We start from the raw sequence: 16,920 nt of genomic DNA on the forward strand, positions 1-16,920 counted from the left end.
TCGCAGAGCAAGCTGTCCTTCTTTTCCACAATTGACACATGCGCAGCATGCACCGTATGCGTTCAGGAGACGTCTCTGCGTGGGAGTATCAAAAAGTAAGTTACACCCGAACCGTGTTCCTGATTTTGATTTACCTATGTACTCCAGCAATAGAATACTAAGTAGCAAGTCGATGACATAGTCGCTAGTCTGCTTGAAAGTTCCCATTACCTGTTACACTCCGTAGGTGTAGAATTTTCCCTTCTGCTCACCTATCACCATGGCGTCGTTCTCCGTCAGCTGCTGCGGCGTCACCGTGACCTTCTTCGGCAGAAACCGCCTGATGAGGGGAGTGAAGAGGCGAGGGTCCATCTCTCTCGGGTCGCAAGGCCCTGTGAGGAAGCTTACCACTATCCCCACGACGCAGACGGTGATGAAGCCCAGGGGTGCCAACCACTGGTAAGATAACTTGTACAAAACCAGTGGTTCGCTGTAGGAATAGAAAACACAGTGTTATGAGAAAAATTGAAAGCAAACGGAGTCTGATAGTTCCAATAATGCATATGTGGTTAGGAGGGCCAGGTTTAGAGCTCTTCGCAATTAGTGTTAGTGACTGTTAGCAGCTGCACGTGCCCCGCACCAGACCCGAAAAAGAACCGGATATTTCAATTTCTTCTGAATATGTGCTTTATTCAACAGAAACAATATCGTAAGAAATTAACTGTTATGAAAACATGACCATGTCTACTATAATAGCCAAGTCGAAAAAGCTGAAAAATCAACAATTTCTTGCTCAGATTAACAATAAAGGTAACTATGTTCCTTAGCAAAATTATAACAATATCTAAACTTATATGAATGTATAATAATATACATAATACTATGGTAATAATGCTCAACTTGTAACATCTCTCATACAAAAATTGTGTTCTAACTATTTTGCAGAAAGATAAACTTAACAGCAACTTGTTCAAACTCCAAAATCAGATTGCCTACAAGGTTAGATAATTTAGTATATTAGCCTAGAAGATAGAGAAAAACATGGCAGTTTTTATCTAAATGTTATACAAGAGGCTGCATTGTAATATTTCTCTAAACGTAGTCTTTGGTGAGTCTTGTTGAAATTACGTGTGCCTTTTTATTATAAACGTAATCTAAAAACAGTTATGAGGAGAAAATAATTGCCGCCATAATCCCAAGAGAAAGCAAATTTTGCTTAAGAAAGTAGAAATAGATCACACATACAAAGAATCATCACTTTAGCAAAACATATGAACTATTTCTCTCCTCACTATTTCTTTTTTTATCATATCCTTCACGAAGTTCTCGGCAAGTTAGATGCTTGGAACAATGTGCATATACAATTCTGAAAGAGTGTAAATTTGTTATACACACGTTAATAGTCATAATAGAATGTCAATACTTTAACAGATCCCTGTTCAAAGCATAGTGACATACATATATATTTAATATATATAAATGTCCGAAAATGGTTTAGTTGAATAAGCAATTTGAAATTTGAAATGTGCGAAGGAGAATTAAATTGCAAATCTGGGCATACCTTGGAGGAGAAATATATGCAGGTGGGGTCACTGGTGTATCACAGCCCGCAGTGGTAACGTTTAAAGTTGGATATCTTATTTGTCCTCCCATAACGGCAAATTGTGTTCCAAGCGTTATCCATCCGACAAACAGAAGTCCAGATATGGTTCCTACAATCGCTCCCTGGAAATGAATACATAGAGGTCATTGAATGCAGTAGAAAAACATAAATGCGCCACATAACGAATCATTCAACATAGCTAGTCAGAACTATTAAAAAAGATACAAAGTTTAAGCTGGCTGCATTACGTTTCTCCTGACATAGTCAAACAAAGCTTCATTTTGGATATACTTGCCTCGTTCTTTGGATCCCCAGGCGGCATCAAAGCGCGCCGGTTTCCTTTGGAAACCAGATCCTCCCACCCTTGAGAATATTGCAATCCTGCGACTCGTGCAGGGTGAGCATGCTGTCAACAGGCTGGACGTTGCCAAGTCACTTCATCCCCCAAGGCCTTCTCTTCCCAGCCTTTCACAAACTCCGCAACAAGAGAGCGGTGTGAGGTGCGTATGCGAGTTCGTATTCTTGGATTGACAAGTGTATTTTTTTAATCTAGTTTATTGTTATATCTTAGAAATATTACGGGAAAACAGAGTTTGTATCGACATGTGGCGATCGTGGGACACATCCGAAGTTCCAGATCATTCAACGAACCAAGATATTCCTCAACCAAGCACTTCCGGAGCACCGAGCAGAAAAGTATCCAAAACCAAAACGTTGAACAAACAAAGTCAGTTATTTGTGTGTAATGTGCACGAATATGTCGAAAAGAAAAAGCTAGGAAAAGGAGCCATTGCAGAGACAGCCAAAATATTAAAGTTAGACAGAAAAACCGTGCGAAATGTGATTCGGAGAGGTCCAGTCACACCAAAGAAGCCTGGAAATAAAAAGAGAAAATTAACAAAGTGTACGAGTTTACTTGCGATTTCATTAGACGCGAAATTTACAAGTTCTGTAGTAAAGGACAGTCACCGACAGTGAGTGAACTATTGCAACTTTTAAAAAGTGTGTCGGACTTCCCTTATGAAGAAACAACGCTTCGAGAACTAATAAAAAAACTTGGTTTTCGGTTTGGTCGCTTAAAGAAAAAGAATGTAATAATGGAATCGGCGAGAATTGTTGCTTGGAGATACCGGTATCTACGGAGACTGCAGGAGCTGCGTTCAGAAGGTTGCAAACTCATTTACTTGGACGAGACATTAAATTGTCTTATTAAACGTTATAAAATGCTATGCAAGATTGGACGAATCAGATGATTATTATGATGTATTTTCGGGTCACAGAAATAATAAAACACCATAATTAATTATTTGTGTGGATTTATTTATTTATGTCACATGCTTTGAGTGCAGCGCGTCGACTTCCCCCCGCCGCCCTCTTAAAGCATGGCAACAACGCGTTGCCTGGAGCTTTGTTGGGGTGGTATTGCTAAGGAGGTCCTGGCTCATTAGGAGAGGGGCGGGCAGGGTACGATTCCAAAGGCAGCCGCCTGGGGAACCAATGAACGCGGCAACTATATCTATTGGTGAATTTTGACCACCTTAATAATACGGAAATCTGCTAAGAATTTTATCACTTTGAATCTATATCAATTCAAATTCCAATCACTGCTATCTTTGGACCATTGCTTGATATGTCTTGGCTTCAAATATCAATATATCATTCCATTCTGGTACTAGAACTAGATACCTGTGATTTCATTAACTAGAGATAAGCGAGGTGGAAGCTACATGCAAAATGTGAATGCACAACAAACAGTAGTTTTTTAGTTGTATTTAAATTTCTTCTAATGGATTATATTTCTGTTTTTTGCAGGTCGTCCTGGAAGTTGTGAAGATTGGTAAGTACCAGACTTTGATATCTTCTTCATATAGAACAACTTGACAAATATGTGTCATATATTTTATAACTTTATTTGTGTGCCATATGTCTTTGTGAAAGTGCAAGATAACAAGTTGTGAAGATGGGTAAGTACCCGAGTTTGATATCCTATTGAGGTGGTATAACTTGAGAAATATGTGTCATACATTTTATAACTTATTTGTATATCATGTGACTTTGTGAAAGAGAAAGTTAAACAACAATTGTAGTATTTTATGATACATTTATAAGTTGGAACCCTTAAGCAAGCTGGTTAGGATCGTTCATTTTTGGAGACTGATAGACCGTATATACTTTATTTTACCTTTGCGCGGTTCGAGAATGCTCATGCAACCTCTTATTGAATGATTGGAAGATTAAAAGTGTCTGATATAATCTATTTTTTTCCCTAAAAGCTCTGTTACCAGCGAGTTGTTCATGTTAGTATATTGCTTCCAATTTTTCTGGAGAGAATAATGTTACTTGGATTTTTGATCTGTAGAATGTGGAACATATGCAATATTTACATATTGAGAGATGGTATCTTTCGAGCAAACTTAGTCATGTGCACACCATTCTTGTACTGTTATTCTAAGTTAAGAAACCATCCGCATTGTGGCGAATCAAAGACTTCGTGCCCACTGCGAGATGGAGATCTACGAAATACCCCATCTGGTTCGACAGAGAAGTTCTCTTTGTGTTAAAAAATAAAAAACAGGCTTGGTACCAATGGAAGCAGCACCATAATGTTCACACTCACGGTACCTATTGTGACATCAGACGTCATTCAAAATACCTACTCAGAAAAAAATATAGTGAACACATAAATAATATAACAACCGAATGTACTACAAACCCTAAGAGATTCTTCACATTACTAAATTCAAGAAAACAAAGCCCACGTATACCTAAAGAAATTGTTCATAATACTGATATTGCTAGTGGAGAAGAAAGAGTCGAACTTTTCAATGTTTTTTTTTTCATCAGAACTTATCTCCTCCCTCAGTTTCCGACCCTCTCCCTCACTTAAATGCTGTCTGTCCTCACACACTATCTTCAATCAAAACATCCCCCGAGGAAGTAAAATACCTTCTCGCTTCATTGCCCCTCCACCAGTCCCTAGGTCCAGATGAAATCCCCACAATATTCCTTCGTAAAACTGCCGACTCCTTGGCTCTTCCTCTGTCTGCCTTACTCAACAAATGTTTCTCTAAGGGTGTGTTTCCGAAAAACTTCAAACGGGCCAACAATGTGCCCATTCACAAAACTGGAGTTAAAAAATGTGTAAAATCCTATAGACCAATCTCACTTCTATCGCCACTATCAATTATTTGTGAAAAAATCATCAAAAACAGGTTACTTCAGTTTACGTCACCATATATCAACACAGCACAACATGGTTTTCTTCCAGGCAGCTCTTGCCTAACAAATATTTCCGTCTTACTTTCGTATGCTGCCAGAGCTATTTATAATAACTCCCAACTTGACACTATATATTTGGACATTTCGAAAGCTTTGACAAAATTAATCATAAATTTCTCCTTCATAAATTATCATCCAGATTTAACATGCATGGCAAATTTCTCTCTTTACTCCAGGAGTACCTCCATGAGCGTGAACAACGTGTTGTTCTTTCACGTACCTCTTCTAACTTTCTTCCCGTTTTGTCTGGAGTTCCCCAGGGGAGTGTGTTAGGGCCGCTCCTATTCCTTCTGTACATAGATGACCTCCCTGAAAAACTGTCCTCCCTCCCTATCAATATACTTTTATTATTGCGGATGACTGTAAACTCTTTAAGGAGATCTCATCAGTAGTATGATTTGTGATATAACCAGGACGATAAATGATGAGCCCCCCTCAGGCAGATTTGCCTACACTTAAAACTAGCTCAACATGCCCATATGAGCTTTTTGCTCAAGTGTGGAACTCTGTCTAATCCAAGATTTTTGTAAAAATGCCCTCGGGAATTTCCTGTGAAATGATGAGCCCCCTCAGATTGATTTGTCCATACTTACAAAAGCTGCACCTGCCAGATTGTTGTCCATAAACTTGTCAAAAATATGCCCCTCTTGATATTGTTCTTGATACACTTCAAATTAAGCCAAGATGCTCATAAAACCTACACCCACACATACACATACACATATACATACACACACATACAGTATACAAAACACACTGCTGAACCCAACTGATATTTTTTATTAAGTATAGAGTTTTGATTTGAACCCCAAGAAATTTTATATAAATACCAAAGCCAAAATATTAACACACACACACACACACACAAAATATACAAAACACACTGCTGAACCCAACTGATATTTTTTATTAAGCATAGAATTTTGATTTGGACCCCAAGAAATTTTATATAATAAACAACAACAAAAATGCCGAATCAAAAATATTGCAATCAATGCAATAAAAATATATCCAGCCCCAATTGGGTTAGGCACCAAAAGAATTGTAATCCAGATAAAAGCAGAATACTCACAAAAATATGCCCCAAATGCCATAGAGAATATAGCATGCAATACTTCACATATAAACATACAGATACTTCTTCTGCACAGTCATCAACATTGCCAAACAAAATTGATTGGAAATATTTGTGTGATTGCCCTGTATAGCTTGGATTGCAAGGCCAAATTTTGCAATTTTCTGAGCTCTTCACTATTTTTCTCCCTTTTGCAATAGGGTATATCATGTATGTGTTTCCGGCATAATCATACTGCATTTCTACAAGAAATTAAAAATTTACATTAAAACAAGACATTAGATACAAAAATATCTTGTTTCTGTCAGAACTTACATCAAAATTGTCTGCAAAACTTGTTTTTTTTTTAAATTATTAGGGGAGCAGATGTTGTTGCATCCTATAGTTAGGAATGAAATATTTGGATATGATGTGAGAACCCTAATTATATTGTCATGATCTGGTTTGTATGGAAAATAAACCCATTTAACAGCATCTGGGTTCTTGGATAGACCTGTGTAATTTGTCTGTTCCAGAACAAACTCATCATGATCCAGAATGTAATTAAAAGTTAAAAATTTGCCAGTTGTTCCCCACAGTTTAGTTTTTATACACGATTTTGTGAAATTTGGAAACAGGTGTGTGAGAATAACGGGGCAAAAATAATTGTCAACAATTTCACACCCAACCCAATATCCAGAATAACAATTATAGAGCCACAGATCCTCAAGTGTTATTTTACCTAAATCTAAATATTGTATGTGTGTTCCTCTAGATCCGATACTCTATATTGTTGCAACACTATTCTTCCCAACATTATTAAACTCATCAACAAAATAGCTAAGCTCCTCAGATTTAACAAACTTGCTCATCTACAAAAAAAATAAGAGTTAAGCATAAATGCAAAAATTATTGTGATTTCCACTGAATTCAAGATATACCCTAATAAAAATATATCTTATACCCTTGGGTATGATAATTTTACGGCTCTTGCCCGGGTGAATAGTTTCACCTACAAATACACGGTTGTTGAAATACTCAACACCAATATTGTGAATTGTTGGGTTTTGAATGCAAATTTTGACATAATTTGTTTTAAAATATTTTCTGTCTGTTCTTCTTATTATTCTTGTCCCATATCCCGTTAGTGGCTTATAAGATTTTAATTTAATTCCTCTCCTATTATACAACTCAAAATGTGTTTTGGGATCTCTGCTGGGCATCTACAATTGAAAAATTGTTAATGTTATCACATCCAATCTCATATTCAATATCTTCCTGACCATCTATTATCAAAAAATTAGATTCGGATGGGTAAATTGTAACTCTTATTACTTCCCCAAGTTCAATATTAAAATATGACAGAGTACATTTCTTGAAGAAGTAATTGTTTTTTTTGTGATAATCATAACATATGTCTCTTCTGTGTCTTTATTCCTAACAAAACCTCTTCCAATGCCACGCATTTCAGATAAAAATCTAATGGGGCGATCCTTAAGAATAAACAATAGCTTGGGTTAATGGATCTATGCTACAAAAGAATCAAAAATAAACTCCAAATCTATACATCAATCCCAAAAATACCTCATTCTTGTATCTTGTATTGATAGTTCTTAAAGTGATTTTATGTTTCAAATCATACAGATTATATCCTATGGTGATGTATTTCAAGTTTGGATAATATTTTAGGTTAGTCTATATAGTTTTGTAACCACCAACAAGATCAAAATGCATCCATTCTGTACTGTAGTCCATAAGCAAATCGGGGGAAGCATTGCAGAATAATCTTAGAACTTGGCCATTGTCGATTGGGTTGAAACAAATATCAACTCTGTGATAATAAATTTTATTGTTTGTTTTTGTGACAAAATACCCTATTAAATTTGGAATGTATGACCCAACCTCAAACTCAAATACATCGACATTGCTGCATATGTCATCTGGGGATGAGTTTGTGTTAATTATGTAACAATGTATGTATTTTGATTCTGATATCTCTGCAATTTTTTTAAATTCAAAAAATTGCACCATGCCAAGCTCCAGGTATTGTATCCTGGAAACATTTTGGGTGAGTATTTTAATTTGCTCATCACACTTGACAGATAGGATAGGAAAATTGCACAGAGACGTGCTAACAATATTTTTTTTGCTAACAATTTCAAGTTCCTTGAGTGGGAATATGTTGTTTCTAAGATCAGCATTGATTCTGTAGTACAGCATTGCTGTGGAACATGTTAAGTTCTTGGATTCTGTCACTCCTATTCTAATACAATTAATATCACAAGTACTATTACAAGGCACGCACCGCATAAAATCATAATTCCAAGCGATGGCATGGAGTGATCATTTTTCCACGATTCCATATCATACAAAAAAATTATACTGCAATTGGAGCTTCAGCAGTTCGGGACTGTGCAATATATTGTCTACAAATGTAGGAAAAATAATATTGTACGGGTTGCAAACAAAACTCCCAAAGCTTATGTATTTCAGGTTTCTTAAATTTGAAACAGAATCCAAACTGTCTGGAAGTTCATAAAAGTGAAGCCATTCTACAAGCGGGTCTATCTCAGCTTCTGCATGATATATTTGAGCAAGAGGTGATGTGTTTATAATATTTGTTGGGTTGTAATATGTTATTCCATAATTTGACCTATACTGGTGATACCTGGGAATGGATATAATTTTTGAATTTTGGCTGAATGAAAATATATCAATGTTCTGTGTGAAGTCTTTCAATTCTCTAAATTGACCCAATCTTGTGCTTATAATTGTTGCCCTTACAAGTTTTGCATATTTTATTTTATTTACAATCTGTGCAAACATCTTAAACCTAATAGGACCTAGCTCCATTATATCATAGGTTAAAACATCCAATGCGAGCAGGGATTCAATATAGTTTTTAGCAATAAATATGCTCTCTTCTATATCCATCATGTCCATAATTGATAAGGAGACACAAATTTACAACTATTGTAATTGATTGAAGCAATGCGGTGAAACTTGATATTGTATTGATTACATATTTGTTCTGATCAAAGGCATGAGCTATGGCACATCCAGATTGAATGGCTGCATATATTAAGTATAAGCCAAGAAAAACAATCATCTGTAAGAAAATGCACTGCATTAAATACAGACACCATATGTTCCATAATCCTCTGCTGTAATGCCGAGACTCATGGCCTCATGGTTGATGTGATACTCATTCATCATGTACAAATATAATTCATTTACACCTAGATCCTTCAAATCTTTACAGAAATCTGGAATATTACAAATATCTTCTGGTGAGCACAAGCTGTGATACACAGTGACATATTTTAAATTTGGAAATTTCTCTATGAGGATTTTCCTATCCTCATCTGTGGGGATACTATCAAAATGGATCCATGTGACTGTTTCTGTGTTTGGGATCATGTCATAATATGGGGAGAGGAGAAAAGTGTGACCCACATTTGTTACACATTGCAGGAATTTCTCACCGTACAAATTTAATCTGTATGCATTTTGATATTGTTTCACAATGGGCCTCCCATATTTCATTGAGAGCTTTTTTTTCCAATTCTGGCTTGAGTTGAGACCTGAGTTTCTCAATATCAACTTTGTCGTAAACATACGTGTTAAACATACGTTGAAACGTTTATATAGGAACAATGGGCATTGATTGCCACTTTTCAAATCACAATGCCCATTGTTCCTATATAAACATTTCAACAATCACCTAGCCCTATGCTTACATTACCATGAATCACAGGTATATCACTATAGAATAGATGCATTCATGCTTCACTGTTATTACAGATCCTATGTAATATGGTTCAGCAAGGCATCTGCTGAATTGCACAATAAATTGTTTGTATTTTTCTACATACCCCAACTCCATATAAATAATAGGGGTTGGTGTAGATTTAATGGTGCAGACATTATAACAGATGGGGAGGGGAATTTATATGATGGGGGCAAATGCTTCATGAATGTAAAATTCAACAATTCTTCTTATGCTGCATGTTTTAATAAGTTACTCATGTACATGCTTAGTGTGTAGAATTATATGCTATTAACATAGAAATACCTATTGCATGCAAAGAAATGTATTGATATTTTTTTTTTTAGATATGGCGCCCCCACCTGATTATAATTCATTTTATGGACCATATGTCTACACGGGCCCATTGTCCGAGTATAAAGGATCTTTTATTGTATTTAATGAGGAAGGGCAACCATTTATAGTTGATTCCATTCAAAATTCCAAAAACAATATTCACAGCAAGAATAAGATTCTAGGTCTTGACCATGGTGTTACACCCCTATCACATCAGTGTGTAGAGATTCTGCTTGAACACAACATGAGTTTTGTGGGCAAGCAAAATTTGGATTTTGTTTGTGAGGGATTATACTTGGATGTTGATTGCAGAGACATGTTGAGCACCAAGCTTGTATATTTCTCTAAACCAGATTCGCTCAGGAATATTGCTGAGGAGATTAAAAAATTGAACACTGTTGTAAAAATTCTCATAGTGCATCTGAAAAATGAATTTATTGATGATCACACAACCCTGGAGGATCTGGAATTTATATCAAACATAAATCTGGTGTGCATATATAATCTGTCTGCAAAACAAGATGTTATGGATGGGTTTAAGAAAATGTATAGGGGTGATCACTTGTACTGGGACAGATCTGATTACAAACGCAATTATTCCTCACCAGACAAGCAATTTGTATATGCATACTCATATGATTATCTGGACACTATTGGGGGATCCAAAACTGAAAGTGCAAAGGTCAAGTGGCTTTTACAAGATACAGATTTTTCAGAAAACAGGCAATTCAAAAAGGTGTTCAAAAACCTGCACATTGCTCAGTTTGTTGGGGGGAATAATAGGAAAATACATGTGAGCCTTAGGGATCAGCTGAGACTCATGCTCCATTATAAGATAATACATCCAATTTTGTATAACATCTATAATATCAACAGCCTGTAGTTCAATTTTTTAGTTTTTAATTTATATGTTTTGCCTTTTCAAGCAATGGAGGATCCACCCATTCATAAAAAAATTTGATCTCTATTTTGACGACAAATTTGATATTGAGAAACTCAGGTCTCAACTCAGGCCAGAATTGAAAAAAAAGCTCTCAATGAAATATGGGAGGCCCATTGTGAAACAATATCAAAATGCATACAGATTAAATTTGTACGGTGAGAAATTCCTGCAATGTGTAACAAATGTGGGTCACACTTTTCTCCTCTCCCCATATTATGACATGATCCCAAACACAGAAACAGTCACATGGATCCATTTTGATAGTATCCCCACAGAAATTTCCAAATTTAAAATATGTCACTGTGTATCACAGCTTGTGCTCACCAGAAGATATTTGTAATATTCCAGATTTCTGTAAAGATTTGAAGGATCTAGGTGTAAATGAATTATATTAGTACATGATGAATGAGTATCACATCAACCATGAGGCCATGAGTCTCGGCATTACAGCAGAGGATTATGGAACATATGGCGTCTGTGTTTAATGCAGTGCATTTTCTTACAGATGATTGTTTTTCTTGGCTTATACTTAATATATGCAGCCATTCAATCTGGATGTGCCATAGCTCATGCCTTTGATCAGAACAAATATGTAATCAATGCAATATCAAGTTTCACCGCATTGCTTCAATCAATTACAATAGTTGTAAATTTGTGTCTCCTTATCAATTATGGACATGATGGATATAGAAGAGAGCATATTTATTGCTAAAAACAATGTTGAATCCCTGCTCGCATTGGATGTTTTAACCTATGATATAATAGAGCTAGGTCCTATTAGGTTTAAGATGTTTGCACAGATTGTAAATAAAATAAAATATGCAAAACTTCTAAGGGCAACAATTATAAGCACAAGATTGGATCAATTTAGAGAATTGAAAGACTTCACACAGAACATTGATATATTTTCATTCAGCCAAAATTCAAAAATTATATCCATTCCCAGGTATCACCAGTATAGGTCAAATTATGGAATAACATATTACAACCCAACAAATATTATAAACACATCACCTCTTGCTCAAATATATCATGCAGAAGCTGAGATAGACCCGCTTGTAGAATGGCTTCACTTTTATGAACTTCCAGACAGTTTGGATTCTGTTTCAAATTTAAGAAACCTGAAATACATAAGCTTTGGGAGTTTTGTTTGCAACCCGTACAATATTATTTTTCCTACATTTGTAGACAATATATTGCACAGTCCCGAACTGCTGAAGCTCCAATTGCAGTATAATTTTTTTGTATGATATGGAATCGTGGAAAAATGATCACTCCATGCCATCGCTTGGAATTATGATTTTATGCGGTGCGTGCCTTGTAATAGTACTTGTGATATTAATTGTATTAGAATAGGTGTGACAGAATCCAAGAACTTAACATGTTCCACAGCAATGCTGTACTACAGAATCAATGCTGATCTTAGAAACAACATATTCCCACTCAAGGAACTTGAAATTGTTAGCAAAAAAAATATTGTTAGCACGTCTCTGTGCAATTTTCCTATCCTATCTGTCAAGTGTGATGAGCAAATTAAAATACTCACCCAAAATGTTTCCAGGATACAATACCTGGAGCTTGGCATGGTGCAATTTTTTGAATTTAAAAAAATTGCAGAGATATCAGAATCAAAATACATACATTGTTACATAATTAACACAAACTCATCCCCAGATGACATATGCAGCAATGTCGATGTATTTGAGTTTGAGGTTGGGTCATACATTCCAAATTTAATAGGGTATTTTGTCACAAAAACAAACAATAAAATTTATTATCACAGAGTTGATATTTGTTTCAACCCAATCGACAATGGCCAAGTTCTAAGATTATTCTGCAATGCTTCCCCCGATTTGCTTATGGACTACAGTACAGAATGGATGCATTTTGATCTTGTTGGTGGTTACAAAACTATATAGACTAACCTAAAATATTATCCAAACTTGAAATACATCACCATAGGATATAATCTGTATGATTTGAAACATAAAATCACTTTAAGAACTATCAATACAAGATACAAGAATGAGGTATTTTTGGGATTGATGTATAGATTTGGAGTTTATTTTTGATTCTTTTGTAGCATAGATCCATTAACCCAAGCTATTGTTTATTCTTATGAGGATCGCCCCATTAGATTTTTATCTGAAATGCGTGGCATTGGAAGAGGTTTTGTTAGGAATAAAGACACAGAAGAGACATATGTTATGATTATCACAAAAAAAAACAATTACTTCTTCAAGAAATGTACTCTGTCATATTTTAATATTGAACTTGGGGAAGTAATAAGAGTTACAATTTACCCATCCGAATCTAATTTTTTGATAATAGATGGTCAGGAAGATATTGAATATGAGATTGGATGTGATAACATTAACAATTTTTCAATTGTAGATGCCCAGCAGAGATCCCAAAACACATTTTGAGTTGTATAATAGGAGAGGAATTAAATTAAAATCTTATAAGCCACTAACGGGATATGGGACAAGAATAATAAGAAGAACAGACAGAAAATATTTTAAAACAAATTATGTCAAAATTTGCATTCAAAACCCAACAATTCACTATATTGGTGTTGAGTATTTCAACAACCGTGTATTTGTAGGTGAAACTATTCACCCGGGCAAGAGCCGTAAAATTATCATACCCAAGGGTATAAGATATATTTTTATTAGGGTATATCTTGAATTCAGTGGAAATCACAATAATTTTTGCATTTATGCTTAACTCTTATTTTTTTTGTAGATGAGCAAGTTTGTTAAATCTGAGGAGCTTAGCTATTTTGTTGATGAGTTTAATAATGTTGGGAAGAATAGTGTTGCAACAATATAGAGTATCGGATCTAGAGGAACACACATACAATATTTAGATTTAGGTAAAATAACACTTGAGGATCTGTGGCTCTATAATTGTTATTCTGGATATTGGGTTGGGTGTGAAATTGTTGACAATTATTTTTGCCCCGTTATTCTCACACACCTGTTTCCAAATTTCACAAAATCGTGTATAAAAACTAAACTGTGGGGAACAACTGGCAAATTTTTAACTTTTAATTACATTCTGGATCATGATGAGTTTGTTCTGGAACAGACAAATTACACAGGTCTATCCAAGAACCCAGATGCTGTTAAATGGGTTTATTTTCCATACAAACCAGATCATGACAATATAATTAGGGTTCTCACATCATATCCAAATATTTCATTCCTAACTATAGGATGCAACAACATCTGCTCCCCTAATAATTTAAAAAAAAAAACAAGTTTTGCAGACAATTTTGATGTAAGTTCTGACAGAAACAAGATATTTTTGTATCTAATGTCTTGTTTTAATGTAAATTTTTAATTTCTTGTAGAAATGCAGTATGATTATGCCGGAAACACATACATGATATACCCTATTGCAAAAGGGAGAAAAATAGTGAAGAGCTCAGAAAATTGCAAAATTTGGCCTTGCAATCCAAGCTATACAGGGCAATCACACAAATATTTCCAATCAATTTTGTTTGGCAATGTTGATGACTGTGCAGAAGAAGTATCTGTATGTTTATATGTGAAGTATTGCATGCTATATTCTCTATGGCATTTGGGGCATATTTTTGTGAGTATTCTGCTTTTATCTGGATTACAATTCTTTTGGTGCCTAACCCAATTGGGGCTGGATATATTTTTATTGCATTGATTGCAATATTTTTGATTCGGCATTTTTGTTGTTGTTTATTATATAAAATTTCTTGGGGTCCAAATCAAAATTCTATGCTTAATAAAAAATATCAGTTGGGTTCAGCAGTGTGTTTTGTATATTTTGTGTGTGTGTGTGTGTGTGTTAATATTTTGGCTTTGGTATTTATATAAAATTTCTTGGGGTTCAAATCAAAACTCTATACTTAATAAAAAATATCAGTTGGGTTCAGCAGTGTGTTTTGTATACTGTATGTGTGTGTATGTATATGTGTATGTGTATGTGTGGGTGTAGGTTTTATGAGCATCTTGGCTTAATTTGAAGTGTATCAAGAACAATATCAAGAGGGGCATATTTTTGACAAGTTTATGGACAACAATCTGGCAGGTGCAGCTTTTGTAAGTATGGGCAAATCAATCTGAGGGGGCTCATCATTTCACAGGAAATTCCCGAGGGCATTTTTACAAAAATCTTGGATTAGACAGAGTTCCACACTTGAGCAAAAAGCTCATATGGGCATGTTGAGCTAGTTTTAAGTGTAGGCAAATCTGCCTGAGGGGGGCTCATCATTTATCGTCCTGGTTATATCACAAATCATACTACTCTCATCGCATCATGACATGATGATTCTTCAAAATGCTCTCACAGAACTTGTTAAGTGGTGTCGTCAGTGGAATTTAGAACTAAACCCTCAGAAATGCTCTTTCCTTACTTATTCCCTAAAAAAGAACAAAATGCTGTCTAGTTATTCTATTGAAAACAATCCAATCCAAAACGTTTCCACACAAAAGGACCTAGGTATTATCATGGATGAAAAACTCACTTTTAATAATCATATTATAGCTACCACTAAAAAAGCCATGCGCCTTCTCGGTCTTCTATACAGATTTAGCGAAATTCAAAACCCATCATCTCTTGCTTTATTCTTTAAATCTTTCATCTCGCCCATCCTTCAATACTGTTCCTCAATTTGGGCAATGGCCTCAAAAACCAATCTCACCAGAATAGATTCTGTTCTCAGTTTCTTTCTTGCAATTGTTCGCCATAGAATACCTTCCTTTCGACAAGTATCCAAATCAGACACCATGGCTCCTCTGAATATTCACACTCCATCCTTTCGTCGTGATCTAGCTGACATGAAATTTTTACACAAGATAATAAATAGCAAAATCATAACAGATCTCCTAATCAGTGAATTCACACTTAGGGTACCCCAAAAGCAAACGCGCAACCTGCAACTCTTCCACAACCCAACCACTAGGCTATCCCTTCTACAACGCTCCTTGTTTTACAGGCTCCCAGAAATCTACATCAAACTTCCCCTGAATGTAGATATTTTCCTTCCAGAACGTAATTTTTGTATATTACTGACCAAGAACATGCAAATCTATCCCATTTTGTTATTGTTTTTATCTTTTGTTATTTTTGTTACTACTTTATGTTGTTTCAGTGTAAAATGGCCAAATAGACTGTATCTGAAACTCTGAGTAAATAAATAAATAAATAAATAGGGATATTGAATATTTAGAAGATTATACTGAACAAAATAGTCGATGTGTGTTCAAGAATACAAAACCTACGCAACTATCTTTCCAAGATTTAACCTTCGTAGTAGTTAAATATGTTTGACAGTTCTAATGTTCACAAAACGTACCTTAGCATTTACCCATGGAACGTACATTCCAAGTGAAAATAATCCTAGGAGATTTCCAGCTGCTATTGCAGTCAGGCTTGTCGCTACCTGTAAAATTAGACATTCTGTTAGTCATCCCATATTTTATCCAATATTGTAAGAAAATGAGTCCACCACGTTAGAATACAATTTTACACATTATATAGTCCTAAATACGAAGCATGGTACGAACAATGTACACAATTATAATAACATATTTCAAGTCGCATTGACAATGTTTACACAAAATCTCCATTACCACAATCAAAACAAAATTCTTTACGACATACAAGGTGAACCAAAAGTCCTTTAGCACCATATTGGTGGCCGCCAAATCATTCTGGCACTGTTTTCTCACACCTGGAAAATGATACATTCGTTGTGTCACCATGCAGTCATAACTATTTACTGGTTAAATATAGTCGAAAACATCTTCACCATTGCATTTATCGTGAAATTCTAGCCTGATTTGATATATCCCATCACCCCCTACCCATTTCAAAATTTCTGACTTTCATTCAATATGGCGGCCACCAACATGGCGAACGTCCACTTGGAACATACCAATATGGTTTCCCTAGGCCTAACCTGTTTCTATCATGAT

At 35.4% G+C, this 16,920-nt stretch overlaps 1 protein-coding gene across 1 annotated transcript in view; it reads right to left on the reverse strand.

Moving 5' to 3' along the window:
* Positions 1–213: 213 nt before the first annotated feature.
* LOC145981229 (sodium-coupled monocarboxylate transporter 1-like) overlaps positions 214–16,920 on the reverse strand; it is a 59,897-nt gene continuing 43,190 nt past the window's right edge. The window contains exons 11-13 of the mRNA XM_083114374.1: positions 16,299–16,385; positions 1,541–1,704; positions 214–469 (exon numbers count right to left, since the gene is read on the reverse strand). Coding sequence (XP_082970500.1) covers positions 214–469; positions 1,541–1,704; positions 16,299–16,385 — 507 coding nt within the window. The remainder of the gene's footprint in view (positions 470–1,540; positions 1,705–16,298; positions 16,386–16,920) is intronic.

The sequence above is a fragment of the Lepisma saccharinum genome, chromosome 29 (assembly GCF_977018435.1).
Source record: "Lepisma saccharinum chromosome 29, izLepSacc3.1, whole genome shotgun sequence".
Taxonomy (NCBI): domain Eukaryota; kingdom Metazoa; phylum Arthropoda; class Insecta; order Zygentoma; family Lepismatidae; genus Lepisma; species Lepisma saccharinum.